At 42.9% G+C, this 26,010-nt stretch overlaps 1 protein-coding gene across 11 annotated transcripts in view; it reads right to left on the bottom strand.

The window, feature by feature from the left end:
• The window catches only part of LRRTM4 (leucine rich repeat transmembrane neuronal 4), a 328,293-nt gene that overhangs the window by 90,173 nt on the left and 212,110 nt on the right, over nt 1–26,010 (bottom strand). For 6 of the 11 annotated variants that reach the window (XM_080568446.1, XM_080568449.1, XM_080568450.1 and 3 more), the window contains one exon: nt 14,084–14,128. The exons of 4 other annotated variants lie outside the window; for them this stretch is intronic. In XM_080568446.1, coding sequence (XP_080424572.1) covers nt 14,084–14,128 — 45 coding nt within the window. Of the gene's footprint in view, nt 1–14,083; nt 14,129–17,822; nt 17,947–26,010 lie in introns of all 11 variants that reach the window. One more of the 11 variants, XM_080568454.1, reaches the window with a different exon arrangement.

Below are 26,010 nucleotides of genomic sequence, written 5' to 3'. Positions count from 1 at the left end.
CCTGCATCAATGCAGACTATGAACAAAATTGTTTTTCTCCTAAAGGCCTTTACATTCCAGCAGGTATCCACACTGTATGGCTAATTGCAAATCACATCTTTCCTCCCCGCAAAACGGCAGCGTCAGAACCACGAACAGGTAAGGATTTATCCGGAATTCCCAGAAAAACGTACGCATCATTTGCTTCACACTCCGTATTAAGAATTCCTCTTCAGGACAAGAGATTAGTGCTCATCTCAGCTCATTCAGTGGTATTCCACAAAGCAACCTGATGAGAGAGGAGCCACAAGGGTGTTTGGAAGACTTACTTGCACTCACCTAAAGAAACTCAGCACACCGTGCCAAACCCGCACCTCCTCTCCTGGAGTCGAAATGCCATTCCACAGGAGGGAGGCAGCATTTTGACCAACCCTTCTGAAATCGAAAGCAGGGAGAACTCCTGGAAAGAGAAGCCTCAAATTACAGATTCCAGACAGAAATATCTATTAGGAGCACGGTGTTCCTTTCACTGCTGCTTTGACACCAAAAATGAGAACTCGCGCTGCTTGCTTTTAATCCCCCTTCTTGCTTTTTAGGTTAGCTAAGAGTTTTTGACCACTGTCTGCTCAGTCTCGTGGGACTGGAATTTAAACCTCCAGCCAACAGCGTGAGAACTTCCCTGTGCTGGAATTCCTCATTGCTGTGGACAATTTGTTATTATCACTGAGACTTACTCCTCGTGGACTAAATCCCCTTCTCCTGTTGGAACTCCAGCAACCTTCAAACAGTAGGACTTTGGAATTACTGGTATCACCACCAGCCCCAGCAGAAACAGCAGCAAAATTCCAAAGTAAAGAGGCCAGAGAGCCACAGTGCTCCCAACCTTTTCTTTCTCATAGTCACATGCATGTACGTTTCCTTTAATTAGATATGTATGAGCCAAGTCAGCTCGACTGGGACGACTCATCCATTACTAAGTGAAGAAAGCACATGACCCCCAAGCGTACCGTACCTTGCTGTGCAGATACTGAGTCATTCTACCCACTCTGGAGGCATTCTTAGCAACACACGATGGAAGCACCGAGGCTCAACTACTCTTTCAAAACAGTTTTCTTTCATCTGTTAGTTTGCTGATAGGTTCTAGAGTCCCTCGCTGAAAATGGAGCTTCTTGCTACTCACTGACTATGGCATGCAATGTATTTCTTTAAGAATCTGAGAGGCTAAACAGCCCTGGCCTTAGAATGAAAATAGAAAGGAATAAATAAAAGCAGGGTATGCAATCGACGTATGTAAAGTGCCCTAGGTAGTAAAACAGCAATATTAATATGAAATTAACCTGATTCATTTTGTTACGATGACTACAGTCATGACTTATCAGTGCATGGGGGAGGGAGGAAAGGTAATGAAAACTGACAATAAAGGCAGAGATAATTCAGAGGTATTAACTAATGGAATGGAAGGGGAGAAATCCTACATTTCTCTTCCATATTTACTTTACAATAATCATGGTTTTGATCTATGTTACTGACATTTACCACACTGAAAAGGCCATTAAAACTCACCTGGCAAATTATGGGAACCCATTCCAAGCATGACCCTCAAGTGCCCTTTGTGCAGGAGTGCACAGGTATGAAATAAAAGAACACCACCGCCACTTGGTGATAATTAATTTCTATCTAATTTGCCTCATGCCAGCCCATCAAATCCTCCCTCAGAACAAAACTTCTTCCAAACAGTTACGAAGAAAATGTCACAGAGATAATACATGGTTCAGCGACAACATAGTGTTTGCTGCACCTCCGGCCATGTGGCTGAGAGCAGGGCTCGGTGCAAGCACCCTGCCACAAATCATAAAAGAACCTAATTCACAGAGCTGATGATTAGCTGAAAAATACTCACTTCACTGAGTGATACCACTCCTGGCGATGTTGGGGAAGACAAGACAAACCAAATCAAACCAAACCAAACCACACCGCACCACAGCAGGGTCAGAATCCAATCTGGCCACTGTTCACCACCGCGAGGTTTTCCCCCGGGGTGCATTAAATCCCACCTTCTCCTTTTCCCAAACTCAAATATTGGAATATCAAGAGCCACTTCAAGAGACATGGAAACAGCAGCCCTCTGGAGAAAGGACATAAATGACGTTAACCAGTTAGTAGCTGTATATCTGGAGTGCTGTATGGTGACATCAGGACAGTGTGTGCTGAGCCAGGAGCTTAAGGTTTGCTGCACCAGAAGGCTTAATTTTAGAATTCAAACCACTGCTATGCTAAGTGCTCTTCGGATATGAGGTCTTCATTTGAGACTACAGATAAATCATAATAGCTGCTCCTCACGGCACTCAATTGCATTTTTAATGTGCAGAAGAAGGCAGCAGTTATGTTCTAGTGACTTTTGGCTTTGTTTAGACTTACAAATTCTGCCTGGCAATTGTGAGCATCAATTTTCAGATTTCAAAAGTGGGCACCTTTAGCAGAAGGGAGGTAAGTGACACAATTACACAGCGAGTCCATGATCAAAGCCCTGATTCTGTTTGACAATTCTAGTCGCTGGCCTGCTTTAGCTCCCTCAGCAATGCTCTCAGATCAGAAAAGCCTCGCCTTGACAAAAGCCCACGTGCACAGTGATGCCATGTCTATACACAGTTAGATGTGGCCCCAAGTGGTTGGCATAGGTGACAGAATGCTGACTCATGTGGGTTTACAGCAGTTTAGCTACGGCAAGAGCTGTTACAGATACCCATCCGTGCCAACAAACAGCGCTGCACCTGCCTGAGGCCGCTTACCATAAATCTTCGGCATTCCTCCAATGCAAGAGCACGTCAGTGGCCAGCATCCAGACGGTACTAGCACAGCTCGACAGAAAAATCCTGTCTCTATACCGACCTTTCAGGATGCACACGCATGCTGTAAAATATCTGTAATTAAAAAGATCATTTACTTCACTGACCCACGACATCCTCCTACCCTCTCCCATGAATCTCCCTTTACTGATGCAGGCAGCAGATGACATTACGTATGCCCGCAGAGCACTTGCCGTATCTACAGCTGATGTCACCGTGTCACATCTCGTGTCTGTAACTAAAACACTCACCCGGTTGTATTCAGAACTCATGTGCTTCTTTCCTAAAAATCAAAGCTAGAGTTACAGGGAGCACTGCGGGAAGGCAGCAATGGGATCAGATTTCTGTAGAAACCAGTTCTCCTCCTTCTGATATTTTCTGTAAAAATCAAAGTTTCTACTCCACACAAGTTCCTATTTTATTTTAATGTCCTCATCATTTTTTCTTTGAACTTCTGCATTGCATATTTTGACATGCTTTTTTTTTTGTTTCTGAAAAACTGTTGTCGTATGTTTAATGAATAATGAAACATAAAAATAACAATTAATTTTGCAGCGAGATTTCTCCCCCTAAATTAAACAACCTAATTACTCTCTACTCTCATTAAATAAGTCACTTTTATTACACAGTTTTACAATATACTTAATGTAACTTGGCTCCCGACTATTCTGAACCCAATTACAAAAAACAGTACCGTCTTTATTGCTTTCATCCCCTATTACGCCATTTAAACTCCTGGCTCCTGAGAATAGTTTTATAATGAGATAGGCTGTAACAGTGGAAATCAAAATGGATATTCAACCGGTAAGTCTGGCTAAACAGTCCCTGACCTTTAACAGAGTAATGGGTAAACTGAGCCAGAGGGTGATCCACCAACCACATACTTTTGACCTTTTCTAAATAGATATATTTTGCACACAGAAGGTAAGTCGTTTCCTCAAAGCAAGCACAGAAGGGCAACGGGAGAACCAGAAACAAAACTTTTAGATTCCTCAGTCTCAATTTTCACATAATTTATTAGGCTCAAGTGAGCCGTGTGTTTGGCTCAATCCAGGACACAACAGAAGCATGCAGCCAGCACAACCCCAGGGCCACATTTTCTGCTGATACACACCAGGACACTTTCCCTGGCTTTCCAATTAACCCCAAAAGCAGGCCTGTACTCGAGAACCGCGGCTTACAGGGCCGGGCAGCTTGCCCAAGGAATGCTCCAAGGAACCACCTCTGAAGACTTGCTATCATGGGGAAGTTTTTACTCTTTACTGCTGGAAAGAGAAGAGACAGGAGCTACAACAAAAAGCCATCCCACGCGCAGAGAGGGGGAGCCAAGGCCCAGCTCCAGGGTTTCTGTCCAGAGCCTCCATTTCTCCCACTCCTTCCACCTCCAAACTTTGTCACCATTGCATCTGAAACATCGTGCGGTCTCCTTGGCCTCAGAAATTAATGAAAATACAGGGCCTTTAACAAAACGGGGCCTTTATGTGTGAGGAGCAGCTGAGGGAACTGGGGTTATTCAGTCTGGAGAAGAAGAGGCTCAAGGGAGACCTTATTGCTCTCTGCAACTGCCTGAAAGGAAGCTGTGGGGAGCTCGGGGTCGGCCTCTTCTCACAGGTAACTGTGACAGGACCAGAGGGAATGGCCTCAAGTTGTGCCAGGGGAGGTTCAGGTTGGAAATGAGGAGTCATTTCTTCTCAGAAAGAGCAGTCAGGCACTGGGATGGGTTGCTCAGGGAGGTGGTGGCGTCACCATCCCTGGGGGTGTTCAAGGAAAGGTTGGACGTGGTGCTTAGGGACGTGGTTTAGTGGTGACATTGGTAGCAGGGTGATGGTGTGACCAGATATCTTGGAGGTCTTTTCCAACCTTAATGATTCTAGGATTCTATGATTTTGCAACTCTGTACATGAAGCAGATATAAGGAAGTACATTCAGAAGCTCTGGGAACACTTGACGGAGCAGTTCCCAAGGCTGCATTACACCCTCAACCCCACTCTCATCTCCTGGTGTTAGGGGGCTCGGTGCCCCGTAACACCACAACTCAACAAGGCCACAGCTCAACACTTGTCACGTGGGGGTGGCAGAAGGCAAACGCAAGCTGTCAAAGTCGTATATACAAGGACTAAAATCTCCATCGAGCATTCTGAAAGCTTGTCAGGAAAATTAATTACCCTCTTGATTTAAGGAGTTCCTTTTTGTCCCAACAGACAAAGGCAGCATTTAACTATTATAAGCTTATATTGGTCGACAAATGACATCCCATTCATAACATAGCCAAAGGCAATATACAGCATATTCAAAACAGAGATTCCCCAGGCACCCAATTCTTTAGCCCTCCTGTGCACTGTTTGATTTTTATAAAAATTTCCCTAACAGTAAAGGCTATGCATATGCGAAAAGATTTGTCAAGAAGTTCTGCAATGCATCACTTTATTTCCTTGGAGGATTTTTAACCTTAATTTCTGTGAAGACACCTCAAAAATTAACAAAAATGCCCACATTTTACAAAAAATGGTTAATTGGCCCCAGAACACACAGATCATGCCCTGACTCAGAAGTTAGCCCTCTACCTTGGTGGCTAAACTCTTAACGAAGAAGAAAATCTGGGTTTACTTCCTCCCAAGCTATTCACTTGTGTCCTTTAAGTTTAGCATGAAAAGGGAGCCCAAAGAGTCATAACCTCTAATGCAAGACACTGAACAGGCAGAAACTGAGTCTGCAAACATGCGATGAAACAGAGCTCCTGAAATTAAATGTCCTTTTTTAATGAGAGAAGTGGGTCATAGTCTGTTTTGGAATGTTTTTTTTTTTTTTTTTCCCTCCAGAGGAAAGACGGAGCCAAAGCAAACCTGGAGCCACATGTACTCAGAGAGGGGAGACAAACACGAACCGCTCACAGGCTCACACTCTTGAAGTACATGCAAGGCAGACTGAAAAGAAAGAGAACCCTATTCTATAACCGATGGCACTGGGCAGCAATCACAAAAGAGGAGGAACTGCGAAGTATGTATAGGAGAAGCTGTGAAAAAAAGCCCACAACATTATTTGGCAAACTTAGATCAAAAGCATATACTAACAACAGAAATTTTCAAAGCACTGCAAAAGCTTTGAGAACAGAAATAATGGAAAATTCACAAGGATATCTCTTCTACCTTCCTCTGTAAGTGACACCACTCTTCAGCAGCACTGTCCATAACTGAATGAAGCCTCAGGATTGCTGTATGGAGTAGGTAAAAATTATCACCTACATTTTAAGTGAGTAAAAGAATTTCTCAATGTCAGCAGATGAGTCAGTGGTGAAGTGAGGCCATCACACAACTTACTGTAGCCCATAAATCATACCAGGCTGAAGAAATGCATCCAACTTCATACCCACTCAGTAAAGGGAGGGCTGCCAATATCATCCAGGGAAAAGCAGCCCACTAACATTCCTTTCCTTTCCAGATCTTTAAAAGTCCTCATCTAACAAGCTGTTACACCACTGTTGTTCTGCTTTATCTGCACGAGTCTGACTTCCACTGCAGGGCAGCACTCTCTCAGCAGAGCCAACCCAGCATCAGACTCCCTGCTGTAAAACCTCTCGAGCCCTTCGCAGTGCAAAAGTCATCAAGTGACTTCATTTCGAGATCACACAAGGCACGTGGAATTAAGAACAACAACAGAAATCACCCATCAGTCTTCCAGGAGATACGGTTTGGTGATGTGCCCAAGAAAGTCACATAACCACATCACGATCGCACAGGGGTGCTGAGCCAGCAGACCTGCAGATATGCAACTCTTCTTCAGGATCTTTTTACTGAATAATGCAAGGAAGTGTGATCAATTGGGTTTTGAGCTGACCACTACTACATCCAGTACATCGTTTCTTGTAATTTGCCAGCATTTCACAATGGTCAGATGCTGAGAAAACCATTTGAGGTTCCAGGGATTTATGTTTGATACCCCCCTGCGTGATTAATGCTGGTTTACATTCCATTACAAAATTAGGCCATAGGTGACACAGTCTTCAGTTGTGCAAAAGAGCAAGCAAAAGACCTGGCTAATTTTATTTCCGAGATTGATTTCTAGTCACCTAATTAGCCACAACCATATCCAAGTGCATACCACTACACATTTGGGCTTACCCCCCTCAGCCAAGCAGAAGCAGGAATATAAGCTACTGGAGCCAGCTTTACCAGACAACAACAGCTGAAAAATAAAATGAATTTGGGCTGCGGCTGGAGAGGGGAGGAACAGAAAGAGGGTGACAGGGGAAATCGTATTTCTGGGACACCAAACATGGCTTGATTTAAAAATAATAACTCACAACACACACACACAGAAAGTAAAAATCCAGAAGAAACCCCCAACTGTTGAAATTGGGCTATCTCCAGCAAAATACCAGAAGCTAGGCTTCCCAAGAATTCAGCACCCAGCACTAAGCTAGCGGCGCTGGGTGACTGCTGGTCCCCAAAGCTCCTTTCTGGCCTCATCAAGGTGCGAATTGTTTGAAACTCTGGACCCAAGATTTTTTTTGCATCCTACATTTTCATTTTAGTCACGCTCACCATTTCCTCCCCAACATCCCCTCTCCCTCCAGACCAACATGGACCAATACTACAATAAACATACCGAGGGCAGGCAATTACCAACTTGCCAAAATGAAATTCACGGATACCTTATGTGCTGCAGGGACTCTGCAGCACAAAATAGAATGAATCATGTGTGTCCACTGAAATTAAACCAAATACAATACTGTCTAAGTAGAGCCATTCATCACTCAGAGGGCCAAGGGGACTGTCATATCGTATAACGCTCGAGGAGCCTTCTGAAGAGAACATTTTCTTTGTAATTCAAGATGAAGGTGGAGGTCGCAATGGAGGTGTTACAGCAGCAAAAGTGGGTGCAACCATCGCTTGACCTAACCTACAGAAATTTGGGGGATTATTTACATCTAAATGTCAACAATTTTGCAGCATTCAGCAGACAACCGCTTATACTGTAAGAGCAGTTAGAAGCTGATCTCGAGGTACCTCTTGGTACTGCACCAACATCAAGGGATGTTCCTCAGAAAGATTTTTCATGCTAATGATTAGACTGGAGACAACCGAGACCAGGAATACTGACGAAGCCACAATCCTCCGCATGAACTGTGAGCTCCAAGAGCTGCTCAAATGTCATTTTAGACTTTTTTTTTTTGCAGACAGCATGTTGAAAGGACTTTTGAAAGAGCAATCAGGGTTATTTTGCAAATTACCATGGAAAATTTGCAAGCACATAGGGAGAAGGCATAAAACTGCTCGTAAATTTAACATAAAGAAACAAACACAATTATCTAAGATAGAGCCATTCAAATTGCTACAATACTTCTAAAATCCATAACATGATCTTGATCACTTCAAGTCCAGTGCAGTTGGATAATGAATACCTCCTGCAACGCGCTGAGCACACTCGTCACCTCATGATGGCAACAGGAATCGTTGCTAACAGCTGCCAATTTACAATGTTGGTACCAAGCACAAGTTACCTGCTTCTGATTTTGTCCATCCTAATTGCTTTGTTGGAAATGTGCTGTCCCCAGCCAGACTTCTAGCTCTTCTGCTCTCTGGTCGGTCCAAACGCTAACATGAAAGCCATCTTTTCTGGGTGGGATAAAACCGAATTAGACAGGACAACCAAAAAAATTCTTCCTCAACGATCTTCAGGAAGGTGACACCACCTTTCCATCTCCCTAAGGGGATGCTTTTACAGGATCTGTAACTGTTGTTACATGATGCTTATCACTTGACTGTCAGAGGAGGGACCGCTTTGGCCCTCATCGATGTTGTACCCGAGCATCTGATATCAGTATCTGCTACTCCCTTAACGCCTTCACAACAGGAAAATGTTATTACCAGTTTATAGAGAGCGAAACAGGAGAAAATTAAATTATTTGTTGAAGCAAAACCTAACCTGAGCTGGGAATACGAATGCGAGCTGCTGTGTGTGCTAATTCTGTGCCCTACCCCCTGGGTCAAACATCAGCTACAGTGAGCCTACCTAAATCCCGGGGGTTTCAGTCCCCCTACAGCTTTGCCTGCTTGTCACAAGTCACCCCATTACTGGCATCTGTAAGGCTGGGGAGCCAGGACGGGGACAGCACAACAAACCTGAGCACCCTCAGCAGGATGTTCTACTCAGCTCAATTCTCTTTTCAACTTATCTTAAGGGAAAGGAAGCCAAATAGCATCGCTGATTTTATAACTCGTGCAAATGGCCTGAGTAATTGACGGGGTTTGCACTTTATAGAACCATTTTGTACTGCATATGGATGCTTTTTTCAAAAGAAGTGAGAAAAGGAATTGGTATATGAATAAGATTTTGGAGGATGAGAAACCTTCCTCACCCATTCACCCCAGTGAGATGAATGCTGCTGGTTATGGGAAGCAGCCATGATATGATCAGGCAGTTTCTTCTGTCTCATGGGAAAAAGGTAACTATGGAGATAGTCAGCAAAATCATCAGCATAACTGGTTTCATTAGTGCCTGATACCGAGCATGCAGACTGCAGGCGGATTCACTAACCTTTTTCCTTCTCTTAATTATTGAAAGGACATTGCTTTTATCTGGAACTGCTAAACTGAAGGTGGCAGTTCGGGTTTTACACTATGCACTTGAAAGAAAAATATTAAAACCCTCCCCCTCCTGGCTCTTGAGAGCTTTCACTATTGAGGGAGGACGAGCACACTCATTTCAGGGAACAGTTATCTGTCAGCATGTACAATTTCATTAAAATTGAAAACATTTCACAGAAACATGTCTATACTGACAGAGCTACTTTATAAGTCAAAATGTTTTGTTTGAGGTTTTTCATTCCATTCCGAGACTATTTGGACATTTGGCTTTGCTGAGATGAAATTATTTGGTTTTAGCATTTATAGTCCATTCATTTCAGTATTTATGAGACTATCAGTCTGACTAGTTGTTGGTTTTTTTTCTCAACATTTGCTCCACAGAAATATTTTTTCCCCTGTTCTGTTTAAAGGGATGAATTTATTTCACAAGCAAAGCAAACAAAACACCGAATTCTAACCAGTCCTTGTACAACAAATGCTCGCAGCCCGCAGAGAACACCAACTAATGGACCACGTGTTTGTAGCTCTTGGGGATGGAGCAGAGGATTTAGTTCAGTCTGTGGCGTGCTAGGTACAGAACAAAACAGAATTAGTAGAGTCTTGCACAAACAGGACAAAACAGAGTCAACGCCTTTGTCTCTTTCCATTTTGGCAGTAGAGAGCGCTTTGACTTCCCCTCCTAAAATGCCAGTCCCTGCACGAAGCAGTATGGGGAGTATTTTAGCCAGCTGCGAGTACGTGGGAGCAGCTGAGCTGCAATGGCAGTTCAAGTTTCCAGGTGTATATACTGCTTCCTGCTGACTCCTTTACCTGAAATCAGAAAATGTAGGTGCTTGTACCTCTCTGATTTTTTTCATTCAGGTCTGTAATAACAAAAAGGGAATCCAACAGGAAACATCCTTAACGTTAACATCCCTTCATGATTTCACTGCGGAGTCTGAGCAGGATGATCCTGAGCATGCAATAAGACAACGAGAAGTAGTACTGGATTTATTAGAAAGAGAATTACTACTGGAATACCACACAAATAGCTGCCATATTTCTAAATGGCAGTCTCTTCATCCCCTGGCATGAGCACGGTCAGAAGAAGTTTTTTTCTGATGTGATTTTCAACAGTAAGCAGCCCCAACAGCCAAGTACTTCTGGTCAGAAGGGAAAGCGAGGCTGGAAAGCCTGAAAGAAACAAGATGACACACTAAAGGATAAACTTTCAAGATGCTTCATCAATCTGCGCCCCTTACCTTTGATTGCCCTACAGTCCTCAGCTGAGGCCACGTTTTGTATTTTAGACTGGAAGACACAAGAACAGCGGGAAGAGGAAACCTTGCAAGGTTTGTGGTCCTCCTTCCCAGTCCACCCTCGCCACAGACATCAACTACCTGCACCGTACAGTCAACTCAATCAACAAACCCTCGGAGAGAAGAGCATTTGCGGTGCTAAACTCACCCAAAGTGGAAAACAAGCAAACAAAAAGCAGATCCACCAGGACGGCTAGGCACTGCGGGCACACAGAGACCTCACTTTCTGTGTGCCTGCTCCCAGCATCAGGCAACTTGAAAATGCCAGACGTACCTCAGACATGTGCCACCATTAATCCTCAACGTCAAAACACCAGACACTAATGAATATGAAAGGACACAACTTCTTCCACTAAAGGAGCCTTGAAACCCGAGAAACACTCTCTTGCAGAAAGACAGCAGCAATCTCTGGATGATTAAGAACTGCGGATATTTAGCCCACACATGAGGAATTAATTATAAACATCTAGCCATGCACACTGAGCATCCTTCAATCTGCAAAGCGCTTACCAAATTTTTAACAATGATTTTTTTTTTCATTACACCATTTTCCCCTCTTCCCCCTGCCCCTCTCCGAGATATTATTGTTGGAGGATGTCATCAGTGCTGTTTCAGATCTGTCAGATATAATCTTCTAATCTGCCAACTTTTCACAAGGAAGGGATGAGCTCATGTACTGACTGACAAGATGTGCTGAAAAGTCTGGGCTTTCTCGAAGCCTGTTAAAAGTTTAAGTTCCCCCATTGTGTGAATACTGTCAAACTTGGCCCTGCAATTTTCATAATGACAGCTGCTGTCAGTTTAAAAGGGTAAATTATTCAGTTCAACTGGGAATGCTGACAGTAACTGTAAAAAGGGCCTTAGCAATGAAGAAAAAGGTTCCAGGTATCTAAGCAAAGATGTAGTAAATTCACTAAGACACCTCAGGAATGCTCAACTTGAGCTATTTTCCAGCCTCCCTCCAAAAGCCTGAGAAGCTATTCACTTTGGCAAGAAAAGAACGGCATAAAATTAAACCACATGACCAAATAAAGCTTAGGAAGTCTATAGCCAAGTCTACAAAGAAATGTAGGCGCCTGTAATTACGCACCTTTAGCCCATTTACAAGGACACCCGCGCAATTTAAATTGTCCAACTGCTATGTATGGGAGATCTGAAGCTATATGAAGTGTTTTAAAAGTCATTTGAAAATCACCATTAGGTACCTGCCTGCATTTTTGGAATCTCATTTCCACTATTTCCTGTTGTGAAGGGGACTTACCATGGATACTCTGAAGTTTCTTATCCTCTGCCCCGTGGCAGAGCTAAAGGTCCACCTCTGCAAAACACATCTGCAGATCAATCCCCTTTGGAGATGGACAGAGAGAAATAAGTTGCAATTTCATCACTCTACTGGTTTGAATGAAAATGAGGAAAACAAACAGAGCAACACGACTTGTCAGCATTGCAACATGCATCATTTACGCTTTGCAAACGCCTACTATTCCCATTCAAGATTTTCCATCTGCTCTTTCCACACACTGTGCAGGTATAAAGCACGACAAGGAGGAGCACAGAGTGGAGGACTTGCTCTTCAGCATCTGATGTTGTATCTCCAGCTTCCTTCTGGAACAGGTGAACACGATGAGGGTTTCAACAACTGCTTTCTGCTCTGCTTGGAGACACAGCAATACTCCAAGCCTGAAGCTTGCAAGTACAATTCAAATGGGAAATGTTTCCTGTACAAGATGCACAGCATTTTCCACATGCTACTAATATATTTGTGATTCCAAGCAGTGAAAAAAATATATTCATAAATCATGGGGGATTTGGCTCCTTGAAAAACTGGGGCTTATTTAAACCGAAATGCACTACATCATACCAGAAAGAGACGAAATATCACAACTGTCTACTACCTAAATCCATTATAACTTGCACCATCTATTCTCAATTACACTAGACACTGTGGTAGTTGTACGAGCTATCAGAAATATTAAATTAACTACGAAGTGATACAATCTCCCTCAGTAATCACAGTCATCAACTTTCTACTCTCTGAAGGAACTGGTATTGCTGGCTGTAATTGCTCGAGAGTTCTGAGCATCCCCGCTCACCTGTGTTCCTGTTAATTCCATGCTCTGTTATCCACGTCTCAGCAGCCACATCTACTTATCTGGAAACGGGATTTCAGCCTTTATAAGAAAGTAAATTCTATGCTCCGCACATACTTGCAGAGGAAGGTACTCGTTACTCATTTCCTAAGGGGGCACAAGAGGCTAATCAACGCTTCAGTTCTTGGGGCTAAGGGGAGGCTGAATATTTGCAGGCTTATGTAGGTTCATCTTCATCTCTCCCTCATACAGCCATATTTTAAATTTTGATTGCTGCAACTGTAGATAGGCTCAGAGAGTTATGTGGATTCAATTCCAAAAGAAATGCATCACCCAATCTATGAAAGCAAAATGGTTAATGAATACCCTAAAGTTGTCTGTAGCCTTTCTCTATTGCCTAGGTCAAATGAGCACTCACTCTGTCGAGAGATTTGTTACAAGCTCTTAGCCATTCCGTTAAGATATCTGCAGCACATTCTCCTTCTGAAACCGCAACTCTCATAAATCTTCTCAAAACGATTCTGAGTTCAGAAAACTTTGTGAGCAGGCTTGAATTTAAGTTTTGTTTCTCCCTATAGCTAGTCGTGAACAGGACCATAATTTACTGAGGGTATCACGTGGCCCGCAGCCCAGTCTGCAAGCAGAGTAACACAGAATGCCCAATCACTTCCTCCACGTTCCCACCCAACACGGAGAGCAGTTCCTCACAGTACCTAACAGTGCCCCCATTAATATTAACCAGCTGATGGTGCTGATGAGATCTTACGTGGCTCCCAGACTCACCTTAAGACTGATGCTTATCAATAAAGTTGGGCTTCATCTACAACATCATTTTAGCAAGTAAATCAAGCCTCCTCTTCACCTCTTGATACTGTGCCTTTTTAATGGTCACTGGACAGATGTTTTTGAACTTACCGCAAACTTCTGTGTACAAACACACGCAAGCTACGAGAGGCAACAAGAATAACCCAACGGTCCCTGAGCACCAAAGCAGAAAATAAAGTTGCTGCATTAACCATCTGTCTTAAGGCAACTCCGAGGTTGCATCCCTGTTGCAAACAGGACCTGTGTTTGGAGTACCTGAACTACCGTAACGGTGCTGTAAGGAAACAAATCAGACAGTCTGTACAAGTCAAGCGGGACCCAAAGGCATTTAGGAAATGCTCTCAACCCTGAAATCAGTGACAGCACGCCCTCACTGCCACTGCTGTGCGAGCTACATCGGAGCAGGTCCCCCAGTGATGCCACCCGGCTTTGGTGGAAGCCAGCAATGGGTTTTGTACCTGTGGTGTCCCTCTCCCTGACAGTTCACATCCAATGCAGCTCTCCTAAAGGGAAGGAAAACAAAAACAAAAACAGAAACAAGAGCTAATTCTGAATGCATCTTCTGAGGAATGGATTCAAAATGTTACAAACAGAAAACTTTTCCCAAACGTGGCAGAAGCCTCTAACAGATCCCGGGCTAGTAGCTTAAGTGAAGAAACTCCTATTTGTTATGCAACAGTACCCTAAAGACAGACCTCAGAGATCCATATGACCCAAAAGTTCTGAGAATTTTTATCTCCTGAAGCACTTTCCCACTGTTGCACTTCTAACTAACACCAGAACAACCTTCTGCTGTAGTTTTCTTCCCTTCTAGCTCTGGGGTGGGGAAGAAGATGAATAAAGAAAAGAGGGGAAGAGAAAGGGACAATCAGGAACTGCCAAAACAAACAAAACCCCTCCAAATGATGCTTGGTTCTTACTCTTGCCTTTGGTTCAGGGGCTTTGAATTTTATTCAGATGATTAGTCAGTTTCCACTGTCAAAACGATTATGAGATTGATCTTTGACTAGGATTAGAATAAGGCTTTTAGTCTTTCTAAGCATGGTGCACATTTTTAGTAGAAAGCTTCGCCTTCTGGACCCCGATTTTGTATTATTAAGAACAATCCTGCTCCTTTTCTTCTTTGACAATCCTTACTCACTCCTCTTACAAACGATCAGATGACAGTGCTATTACAGCAGATGTTTGTGTAGTGATGTTAAGAAAATATTTAAGATGAGCACGGTTCCATGTATGCAGTTTAGTTGCTGGAAATAAGGAGGATGAGCTGATCCTAAGGAACAGCTAGCTCTCCGTGAAACACCAGTGCCCTACAAATCACAACCTAGGAAGTTCTGTGTTGTGAGAGTATACAAAGGGTGAATCAGCTTGCTTTTTGTCCGTAATGGTGCTGTTAACTAGGGATGGCAGCAGCAGCAGATTCTTCTAGAGCGCAGACAGAACTGGAGACTGCGAGCATCGTCCGTGCTGGGTGCCCTGTAAACAAAGCAAGGCTAACAGATGGTTCAAGAACCCGTTATTACTACTGGTCTTCTAACAGTATCAGTATGAGAACGAGTCATTCTGGGTGGGGGAAACCAAATGAAAAAGTCCTCTGTGCAAATACCACTACTCCAGATTATTTAAAAACTCATGGAAGCTGAAAACCTCCCTACGGAGAAAATCAAAGGGAAACGATCCCCCTCCACCTTAGCTAGCTTTATTTTATAGCAGGGTTCAAGTAGTCCCTGCCCTTTTCCAGTACTCCTAATCTACTGTTTTCTGAACAAGAGCAGATCTGATCTCCACAGAGCATCACCTCCATTCTGGTGCTCCACCAGCAGGAAACACAGACCTGTTGCACACTTAAATGAAGAAGAAACACTGCAGTAGGCACGCAGGACCACTGATACGCATCATACCCACTCCTTTACAATTGAATTTCCCCCAAACAGAGATTTGGCTCCCCTGCTGTATCTTTGATCAGCTTGCCCTCCATACCGCTTTCTCCAGTTTTGCGATATTCTCTCTGTAATGAGGTCGCCAAGACCATCAGGTTTCAAATAGAGCCTCCTGGAGCAGTTCTACAAACCAGGCTTGAGTACATTAGCTATTCTAACACAGCTTTGATGCTTCTTCTCTTAATTTTATTTTGGTATCGTTTCCTTTATTGCTTTTAAGCACTGCAACCATACTTAGTATTTCATTCTCCAGCACTGCAGCATTTCATAGCAGTAACTTCATTTAAATGCAATTTTGAAACTGTCTTCAGCATAATTTTAGTTATATTTCTATCCAATTGGAAGTACAAAACAAACAGTCTTATTTTCATGGGACACCCAGCACCCGATACACAGAAATGCCAAACTCTAGAAAGCACCAAAGTCAGTACAGCCGGCTCAGAACCTTAAGAAAAGTTCCCGATTCTACCAGTTTGATCACAGACCAAAATGTAGTGATCTACACTTAAAATCTGACAGGCTCTAAGAGTGGACTCAGGCAAATAATTTGTGTTTTTTCCCCTCTATCTCCTAGCTGTCCAAGTTCATTTTATTAGCACCCAAGTCGATTTCAGCACTTATCTGAAAATCATTGACGCTGTAAAGCTATTTACCACTGAATGCTTATAGGACCGTTTACTTCCAGCTGAGAAAAAAATCACAGATGATGCTATAGGTACCTCACTTCAGAATTCATACTTCTTGTCCTGCAAACAACAAAGAAATCCATGCAGCCTTATCATCAGCTAACTAGTTAATCCAAACCTATCTCCCTCCCTGCAACAACAGCCTCTACTTGTGTGCTCGCCTCTTAGAAATGGTTAAAATGGACCATGAAGAACTTCATTTTCTTGTTCAAAAACCATCACCTGACCATCACCTGAGGAAAAGATTGCATTTAGGGTAAGGTTTGCAAAAACATTCTGTTTTGACTTTCATCTGCTCTAATTCAAGTCACTGAGAATGCTAATTGTCGACTCCAGTCAGAGGAGAGCTAGATCAACAAAGTGGGATTTTGGAAATCCCATATTCAATATATTCGCAATCATGCCTTGCCATCTTATGGAGGTGTTGAGAACATTTAATTAAAGCTGATACAACACTGAGGTCTCAGTTGTGAAAGGTAATAGATTGAGGCAAAAAATTTGTTAATTAAAGGCCTTCTATTCAGGTAGCTTTCAAAAACTAGAGGACAATAAACAAAAAAGTCGCAAAAAATCATTTTGAAACATTTTATCAGTTAACTAATATAAAATTCTTTACTGGTACTCAGTTTTTCCATTTTCTGTTTTTTTCTAAAATATAATTGACTATTAGATTCTCACATCAACCCAGATAAACACTTTGTCAAGGATCTACGAACAGTCAAAGAAGGAACAAACAAATTAACAGTGGTAAAATTTTGTATGCAGTGGTGAAAGGAGAGAGACGTTTCCAATACCATTATTTTTAATAGCAATTAGCGTGGTCTGAGTTTGATGACAGAGGCCAGGTCCCCTGCAGTGTGCTGTGAGTACCTATGTTTCCCTTGAATCATGAAGACTGTTGTACATACGTCGAAAAAGGCTGCATTGCAGGCACTGATGCCGAAAGGAAAGTTTCGAAGCTTCACTCTTGTTCCACAGGGGCAGAGCTGCGGGGAGCAGCAATGCTTGACAAGACCTGGAAAGACATTTCTAAGACATGGAAGACATTTCCTTGACAAGGAAAGGTTCAAAGTCATCAATTGATTCCAAATGGTTCTTTTTGAGGTATCAAAATTTAAACGCTTCAGTATTTCCAAAGAGGAACCTTTCCCAAACAGAAGCCTGTAGATGTTTGTGGAATTTGCAAGACAGGATGACAAAGCTGCACGGCGAAGCACCTACTGTAGGCAGTTTCGAGGCAAGTCCCCAGCTCTCAGAAACCCTCGCTAGCAGAGAGTGAGAAAATGGGAGCAAAACCAAACAAATAAACAAACAAACAACAAAAAAATAAACCCTCACCAGCAAAAATTTCCATTTCATTAACTAAATTAAAGGAAACGGTGACACATATTATCTAACGCTGGAACCAGAACTGTTTCTGTTTTGGGGCACTGCAAGGACATCTACGAAACTGTTGTTTGAATTCTTAGTAAATATCTACCCTTTTGTATTTCACTTAAAGAAATGGAATAGAAATGGCTCGTCTAGCAGAGTTTACCAGCAAGAAAAAATAAATAAATCACAGTTCATACCCTGTGTCGTGGCATTACAAAACAGGTAATTTGGAGCGTTGAATAAATTCATGCAGGTGCACAAGGTTTTGCAAACTGTCTGCTGAAGCACTCTTACGGTCTGAGCATCCCAGCAGTAAGTGCTCTAGAAAGTAAAAAATAAAATATTTAGGAAGAAACTACATCAGACCAACAGACCTTAGATCAAGTGCTGAAGTTGCAGAAAGCCTGCGGCTACGGTGCTAGCTGTTCCTAACGGAGCAGGAGGGGATACAGGGCTCAACTCCTTTCTGTTCATACGCCCAGGCACACACTCCTGCTCCGCTCGACGTACTACTTTTTGATGGCAGCAGGCTCCTGTGGTGCTCTACAGCTCCAGTCTTGTCGCCTTCCTGTATCTAAATCCTTCGTATGCTGACGTTCAGAAGGAAATGCACAATGCTTCAGAGAGGGAGAGCTTTTGTACAACCTAATTGTCGGCCTACTGAGGGCTGAGAACTCCCAGCACAAATGCCATGCTGCACACTTCACTTTTTACACACAAATTAATTGAAGTATGGCATATACTGAAGGACAATCCATTTTTTGTTTGTTTGTTTCTTTAAATAAAGTGTAGTGTTCCCCCAAATTGTTTCCACTTATCCTTTAGACAGCTGAAAAGCATACATGCAAAATGCATTTAGGATATGTGTGCGCACACAGGAAGCCTTGTAAGCATCCTCCTTTCCGTGGTGAGAACAAAGCAAGTCTGATTTAAGCTGCAACTTTGATAAAAAGGAAAAAAAAAAAAGAAATGTTATTACGGTTAGCAGAATGAAACCCTCTACCAGGACTTGACAGCTGAGAGAAATAACATACATTAGCTTAGAGTAGCAGAAATTAAAATTAAAGGAGGAAAACAATAGAAGGCAGCATTGATGTAAGAAAAACTGCGTGGATATGTAAGCTACTGCGTGTGCCCAAATCTCATACCCAGGCCTAGCTCAAGGCTCACAGAGGTGATATAATGAGGAGAGTAAAACATATTGCAAGTAATTTAAGACTCTTTACCTCAGTGTAAAGGTCTGCACTACGTTATACATCATTATCAAGGTCAGGGGCCTAAAGAAAAGCAGATATACACACAGTATGACTTGTGAAGAAAGCAACTGGTGCGCCAGTCAGTAAAGCCAGGCATGGCTGCGGGGTCGCAGAAAGGGATGCAGGAGCGACAGCCTCAGCTTGTCCTGCCACACGCGGCGTGAAGCGATGCCGAGACACGCCGAGTGGCACGGGAAGGGCAGTCAAAGGATTCGGGAGAGCGAAGGAAAGGGAAGAACCGATTGCTCTCCTCTAGCCCTTTGCTCTTTCTGCCTCCTCTCCAGACCCTGCTGATCACAGAGATACTACAAGAGACGGTGTTCCCAAACTGAGAAACCTGGAGAAGAGGAACAATGAAGAAGATACAATTTCCCAACTAATGTTGGATGTTTCACAAAGGTTTCTGGCCAAAGAGCCAATATTAAGTGATTTTTTTTCTTCACGGAAAGGTTGACTAGAGCATGCTGAAGTGACACTTCCAAGTGGGACTGAATTGTTGTTCAATAAGATGTGACACGGAGAACACCAAGGGTTGCTGTTGTACTCAGTTACTGTGATTAACAATGTTGTCCACAAAGACTGAAACTTAATTAACATTTTTAAATTGTGCTTTGACATTTTTAGCTCTTCCTATAAAAGCACTTGTGCAGCTGTGTCGTTAAAACAGAGGCGCTTCACAGCTTTAACTGTTTAAACTACTCGCCCGCTGGAGGCGGATTGGGGTTTTAGGCTTCTGACAACACAAAAATACTCGGAGTCCAGATGGACGTTTTTGAACATGAACAATGTTTGTCAGCATTTAGAGAGCTTGCTGCAAGCTACTGAGGTAGTTCGGTGACCGGTAGCGGTCTCTTCCTTCTCAGACAGGACTTGGATCACACACAAAATGTGAGCAGTGAGTTTTGTTCAGACAGTATCTCTCAGCACCGGAGTACTCTAAGTTTGACATCAGTGAACTCATTAACACGTACCCTTTGGCAAAAAAGAGAAAAGAATAAATAAATAAATAAATAAATAAATAAATAAAAAGGAATTCAAACTTCTCCAAGAACTTGTGCTGTCCCCATTCTATTTCAAAGGAAAGCTTCCCAATTAAAGCAGGAGTACCAAGGAAAAGGAAAGACTGGGAATGGGAAATGGAGAACTTCCTTCCTGCTGACTTACGAGCAGCAAAATAGAGCAGATGGACAAATACAGTGGAAAAGAGGGAAACTTAATTTTCTGAAGAGGGAATTATGATTCTGTTAGTAAAGGAAAAGATGTAACTGTTTTGTATTATACATGGAAATGCATGGGGGAAGGGAAAGAAAAAGCTGGGAGAAAGACTTTTTTCCAAATTTTGCTGGAAATTTACAGTCCCTTAAAGCCTCTCAATTGGAACAGAAATCGTGGCTCATCTCCTTTACAGCGGGAACTCAGTGCAATTTAGTAAAATTCACTCTTCTGGGCAGAGGAATTTTAAATAGCTGTGGTTATATATACTGCAATAGGTACACACTGCAATGTGTACACACACCAACTAAGACAAGCTACAGTAAACAACTGTCATTTGTTTTACTGAATATTTAACAGCTTCATTTGGAAAGCAGAGCGATTTTACTTTTTATATGTGCACTAGGTGTCAAGACACAATCACATATAAATCTGTTCAAATCAAACCTAAACCAGAGCCTCTTATATAAATACACAATACAATTAGAAGGAAATGGTCATCTCAATATTGCCACGCTAATGAGAACTGCCTCTATGAAATGACTATATTCATTTAATTAAAAAGCCCATTATGGATCCCATTCAAAATGCTGTTCATTGAACTCTTTCATATAAATCTAATTTGCTTCTGTATAATGTTAGGAGTATTATGTTTATTTGAAAAACAGGTTCCGAAGAACAAAGTCTTAGGAAAATGCAGTCACACCCTCACAAACAGGGTTTAAAAGAGCTAGCTATGAGCATGAACACTAAAGATTATTTTCTATAACACTCAGGACTCAGCGTAGTATAGATGTAGTAGTTTCCAACCAGCTCCTTTTCCACTGTACTTGCTCCATTCCTGCTGCAGCGGCAGCTCAAGTGCATGTCCAGCAGCTGCTGAATTACCACAGACTTCAGTCAGGCCTCATTATCAGACAGTTTTAGGACAAGCTGTGCCGTCCTGTCGCAAAATAATGAACCTCAGAGAGAGCACCTGCAAACCACTAGAGCATCCCCCACCGTGTAAGCTACCTCTGGTCCTTAGCTCATAGGAACAAAGACACATTTATCATAACAAGGGACTAATATACAAAACAGAAATAACGAAAAATGCATCAGGACAGAAGAATTAAGGGTGGATACAACAGGAATTGCCATTTTTCAATGAACAGTCGGAGTTGAAGCTGAAAGATGCTGAAGAATATGAGCCATCCCTCTGGGAAAATGTGTAGGGAAAGCACCATAGTTTTTTGTTTGTTTGTTTGCATTTTTACAATAAGGTAAAAAGCTACTATCAGCCAGACCTACATCTTTTGCTCTGAAAATGCACTGCAGGGTTGTGCAGTTATTTTGTTTCTTTTCTCTCTTACTTCAAAGGCATAGGTAATGGGGAATAAGACCTTCGCTATGCAGAGCGATCATTCTAACGCACTGGTAAATTCCAGAAAGGTAACCCCAGCACAGTGCTAACTGCAATACAGTTGCCCCTGCTAAAAGAAGGGACAGCCTCAGCTCCGCACCATACCTGAGCCTACCTGGCTTTAGGAAAGGCACTGCAACACACAGACTTACCTGCTCCCCCGGGAACTACAGCATGAGATTTTGCACTGTGCTGCTTTGCATAATCCAGGCACATTCCTGTGTACTCTGTGATCAGTTTCTCTATTTCCTTCACCCACCAGGCCCCCACTACCACCAGCTGAGCAGGAATGGCAAAGCTTGAGTGGGGGAAGAAAAACTGCCATCTGACATGCATGTCTGGCTGATCCACATAGCTTTTCAAGGCTTTGGGATCAAGCATTGCCCATGAAGTGTGCGTCTAAACCTGCTGGGACTCTCGTTTCGGATAGTGCCTCCAAGTTCTACAGGAACACAGAAAAGTTATGACCTACGAGTTAAAGACGTGCTCAGTTCCAGGGCTGAGCTTTAGTTTCAAACATTAAACTTCGGTCCAGACATCACAACACTTGAATTATTTATGTGATTGCTAATGGTAAGACGCAGCATTTAAAACAAATGCCTTGTGCCCCAGACTTTGGCACATACATTTACTCCTAATGAAAGCATGTAATGCCAGTGACCTTCATTCCAGATTTCAGCTATGCTCAAAATTTAGCACTCCAGAGACTGAGAATCATGGGCTGCCTGCATTTATATCCCATGCAATCCTCGAAATTAATAGAGCTTTGTAGCATACATAGCAGGCAATTTGGCCCGCAATAAGCAGAAGGCACGCTTTCAGTTTTTACTGCAGATTACGGCACATTTTGTTAAGCTGTCAGACATGTCCAGTAAAAGCAGGCAAAAAAGAGAGATGAGCCAGCACTGTTTCCCTTTAGTACTTCATATTCTGCGGCATCACTAGTTTGCACAGCCCCTCAGAAAACAGGATTTTAGGAGAGCCTTATTAGTCATAATATCTATTTCTTGTCAATGTAATTGTGTTCTACCAGATGCTGCCAAGTGTCCTGTGTGGTCTTCTCTAACCTACGAGGCTGTATTGTCGGCTGTCACCACACCAGCTCAGGAACTTCTTGTATATCACATACGGATCTATGAGGTTAATGTGGGGTCTCGAGGATCTTTCTGTTTGGTCATCGATACCAGAAATTGCTACTTTTTTGAAAGTAAAAAGGAGAGAATACAAAACAGTGATATAAAGGGTCACTTTAAATGGAAACTTTTGCCAGAATGAACCACTGACCACCATCAGCAAATGCTGCCATGCTCTAGGTATCTCCAGGTTCTTCTGGAAGCTCATTTTCTGAACTCTCGACTAAGAATATTTTGTTCTCCATAATATATTAAATATGAAAGCTTGGGAACAACAGCATAATTGTTTTCTTAAAGAAATGGATAACTTCATTTTAAACTCACGCAGCTTTCGCATTACCGACATTACATGCTGAACATCTTTGGTACATGTCCATAGTGCTAATTTAATCTAAACAAGAACGAGGGGGGAAATATCAGACTGCAATTCAGTAAATAGCATCAGGTCATAGTTTTCCTCAAGTCTCCAGCACACAAGCAATCACTACATGCAAATCATCTCCCCTCTCACTGACAGAGAGCTGGAAGTGGGCGGAATACTGTATTTGACCTGCCTAACCAGCTTGTAAGGAAGGGAAAGCCGAGACATAAATGCAGCTTTTCTCCCTGCTTTACTGTATTGCAAGAATTAAAACTTCCAGCCTGAGGAAGAGAACAAGGATAAGAACAGACCTACTGCATCAAGCCAAAAGCCAATTCAGTCAATATCCTGTCTCTGTTAGAACTACATGCTATCAAGGAGCGTAAGAACATGGGAAGCATACGTTGTCTTCTTGCGGCGATGTGACTTCCCGAACCAGAGCTGTTATTTTTGTGCTCAGACAGGATCCAGCCCCACGTCACAGACTTGCTACATAGGAACCCTTGCAATTCTACAATAACAACCGTGTAGCACCCATAGGCATCTTTCTCTGTAAGTTAACAGAGTAGGCAAAGGAAAAAGAGAAAAAAAGACCAATGTTTAAGAAGCCGTTAAAGATTATATTCTTACCTATAGCAAGCCCTAGCAGATGGATCTCAAAAGACTTCCTCTAACTGTGACAACATTAAACTGGGCAACAAGTTAAACTGTGAAAGATTCTTTTTTTTTCCCTACCTCTCTTTAGGTTTTCATCAAGACTGAATAATTCCTGTAGCCCCAAGAGCTCAGCTTAGGTAGCCTGTATCTGTTATCCTGTAGTGAGTGCTTAGGGAAGATGAAACATTAAGTTTTGCCTGATCTCCTAAAGACTTTCATGGGAACCTGAGAGCTGTGACAGCCTTTCTGCACTTGGTAATCTTTATTCATGGATCTATTTGCAATAGGATAAAAAACAAATTGTTTAAAATTGTATTAAATCTTTTAAGGGAGCTATTCAGAAGTAAAGAAGTGTTGAATTCACAGTTGCACTTATTAGCTGTCATAATTTAATTCCAAGATCAGCTTTCACTCAAGTAGTTGCCAGTACCAACACTAAATGGCCTCTACTTCCCACTCAGTACAGCTCTGATTGAATGTTTCTCAAAAAAAGGTAAAACCTAAGAATTATTTAACAAAGCTAGATGGTAAACAGCTTTGGGCAATTCCTATTTGCCTGGAAACTGCAACCTGGCTGCAGGCAGTGTGGTAATGCAAGCAGAAACAAAAGCTAATACTGATCATGATTTCTATTGCTTTCTTTAACTTTTAACAACCCCGCAGTCAAACATGGTCGGGACACAATCATCTCTGTGTCTGTCTGTACACTAACACCATTGGTGATAGCGTGCAAACATTTCACAGGAGCTCAAAGCTTCAGATGTGATGCTGAATGACTTGTTCTGACTTACAGATTGTTTTCAAGGAGGTTCAAAGCCTGGAATTTAAAAAGTCAATCAGGAGCTTCGACATGACGCTAATAAGTCAAAATTAAGGTGTGTCAATAGGTTTTGACAGGAAAGTTATTACCACATTACATAAAACACAGGATTTCATATGACTATTCTTTGGCATATCATTAAAATACATTGACATTTCGATTTAAACCATCTTGGATATTGCTGTGAATACCCTTTAAACTACTACTTGTCTTAATAGTCAGTATACAGTGAAAGAAACGGCAACGAGCTGCTAAAGAACCATGTATCTGTCAGCTGCAATACCTTCCACCCAAAGATCACAGCTCCCAGCAAACCAGGGGAAGAATTTGCTCCTGTACAGCAGAAAGCTCTCTCCTCTGGAGACAGGAGGTGGCAGCAAAGAGGCACAGGGCAGGTAAGAGCCATCCCATCAGGGTCCCAGGCTGGGGTGAGGGACACCAGCTCGCCCATTGTGAACAACTTCTGTCCTCCCTCAACTGCTCCCATAGGGGTGGCCTTCCATAAGCTCAGCTGTGAGCATTTAAGCATTTTTCCAGTGCATATCTCGCTTGGTTCATACCTGCTTCTCCTCCCTCGTGTGAGCATGGGAAGGAGGAACAGGGAGGAGAGCGGGACTGGAAGGCATGGGGAGGAACTTTGTAGCATCTCCACTTTCTGGACACCATACCTTGTTGCATGCCTGGGTCCAACGAGGGGTGGTGGTGGTGGATTTGAGGGCCCTGAGGCTGGAGGGGAAGAGGGAGATCAGAAAAATCTTGTATTAAGAGGCCTGTGCAAGGAAAACAATCACAGTGGGCTGACGGTTGTAGGAAGAGTGAGGAGGAGACTTTTCAATTGTATTAAAAAAGCACAGCTATGGGACAGAGCAGAAGCTGGAGGTGGTGAAGCCTGGATATGAATGGAAAGCCTTCAGAACTGTGCAGCTTATTAAAAAATATAATTAAAAAAAAATAGTGTTTCAACAAAGGTGAAAGGCAAACACGTGATGTTTGGGGCAGCATGGGGCTTTGCCTCAAACAGCTTTCGTCTCCCCCTAACAGCTCGTTCACTGTCCACAGGCCAGCAGAGCAACCCTTTGCCCTTAACGTCAGCCCAAGGGCTGTCTGGGAGCGCAGCCATACCGGAGGCCGGGCCTCAAGGAGCCCTCACAGAGCTCAGCTCCCCTCTCTCAGCTCACCTGGGGAACTTTCCCGGCAGCCGCCATTTTGTAGCCCCCAGCCGCCGCCTGTGGCGGGAGCTGCTGTGAGGCAGGGCTCAGGCTCGCAGGCTGCCCAAGTGCCGGCTTCGCGCAGCGAGGGACAAGACGCTCATGACAGAACTCCAGAAAGCTGTGATTTCCCACCTCACACCACCAATATGCCCATGATGATGAGTTAAGAGAGACGCAGCTCACTGAAGTAACTAAGAGAAATGCTCCTGCTCTCAGTTGTGAGGTCCCCTTGCATCTGTTACTCTGCAAAAATAAAAATTGCTTAGATATGACATCTGCTCCTGAATTATGTTAAAGCTCCATCTCTGGAAGGAAAACTCTGACCTGAAGCAG

This window comes from Anser brachyrhynchus, assembly GCF_964034855.1.
Source record: "Anser brachyrhynchus genome assembly, chromosome: 26".
Taxonomy (NCBI): Eukaryota; Metazoa; Chordata; class Aves; order Anseriformes; family Anatidae; genus Anser; species Anser brachyrhynchus.
Note: the sequence above shows the minus strand (reverse complement) of the source record. Positions and strands in the feature narration are given on the sequence as shown.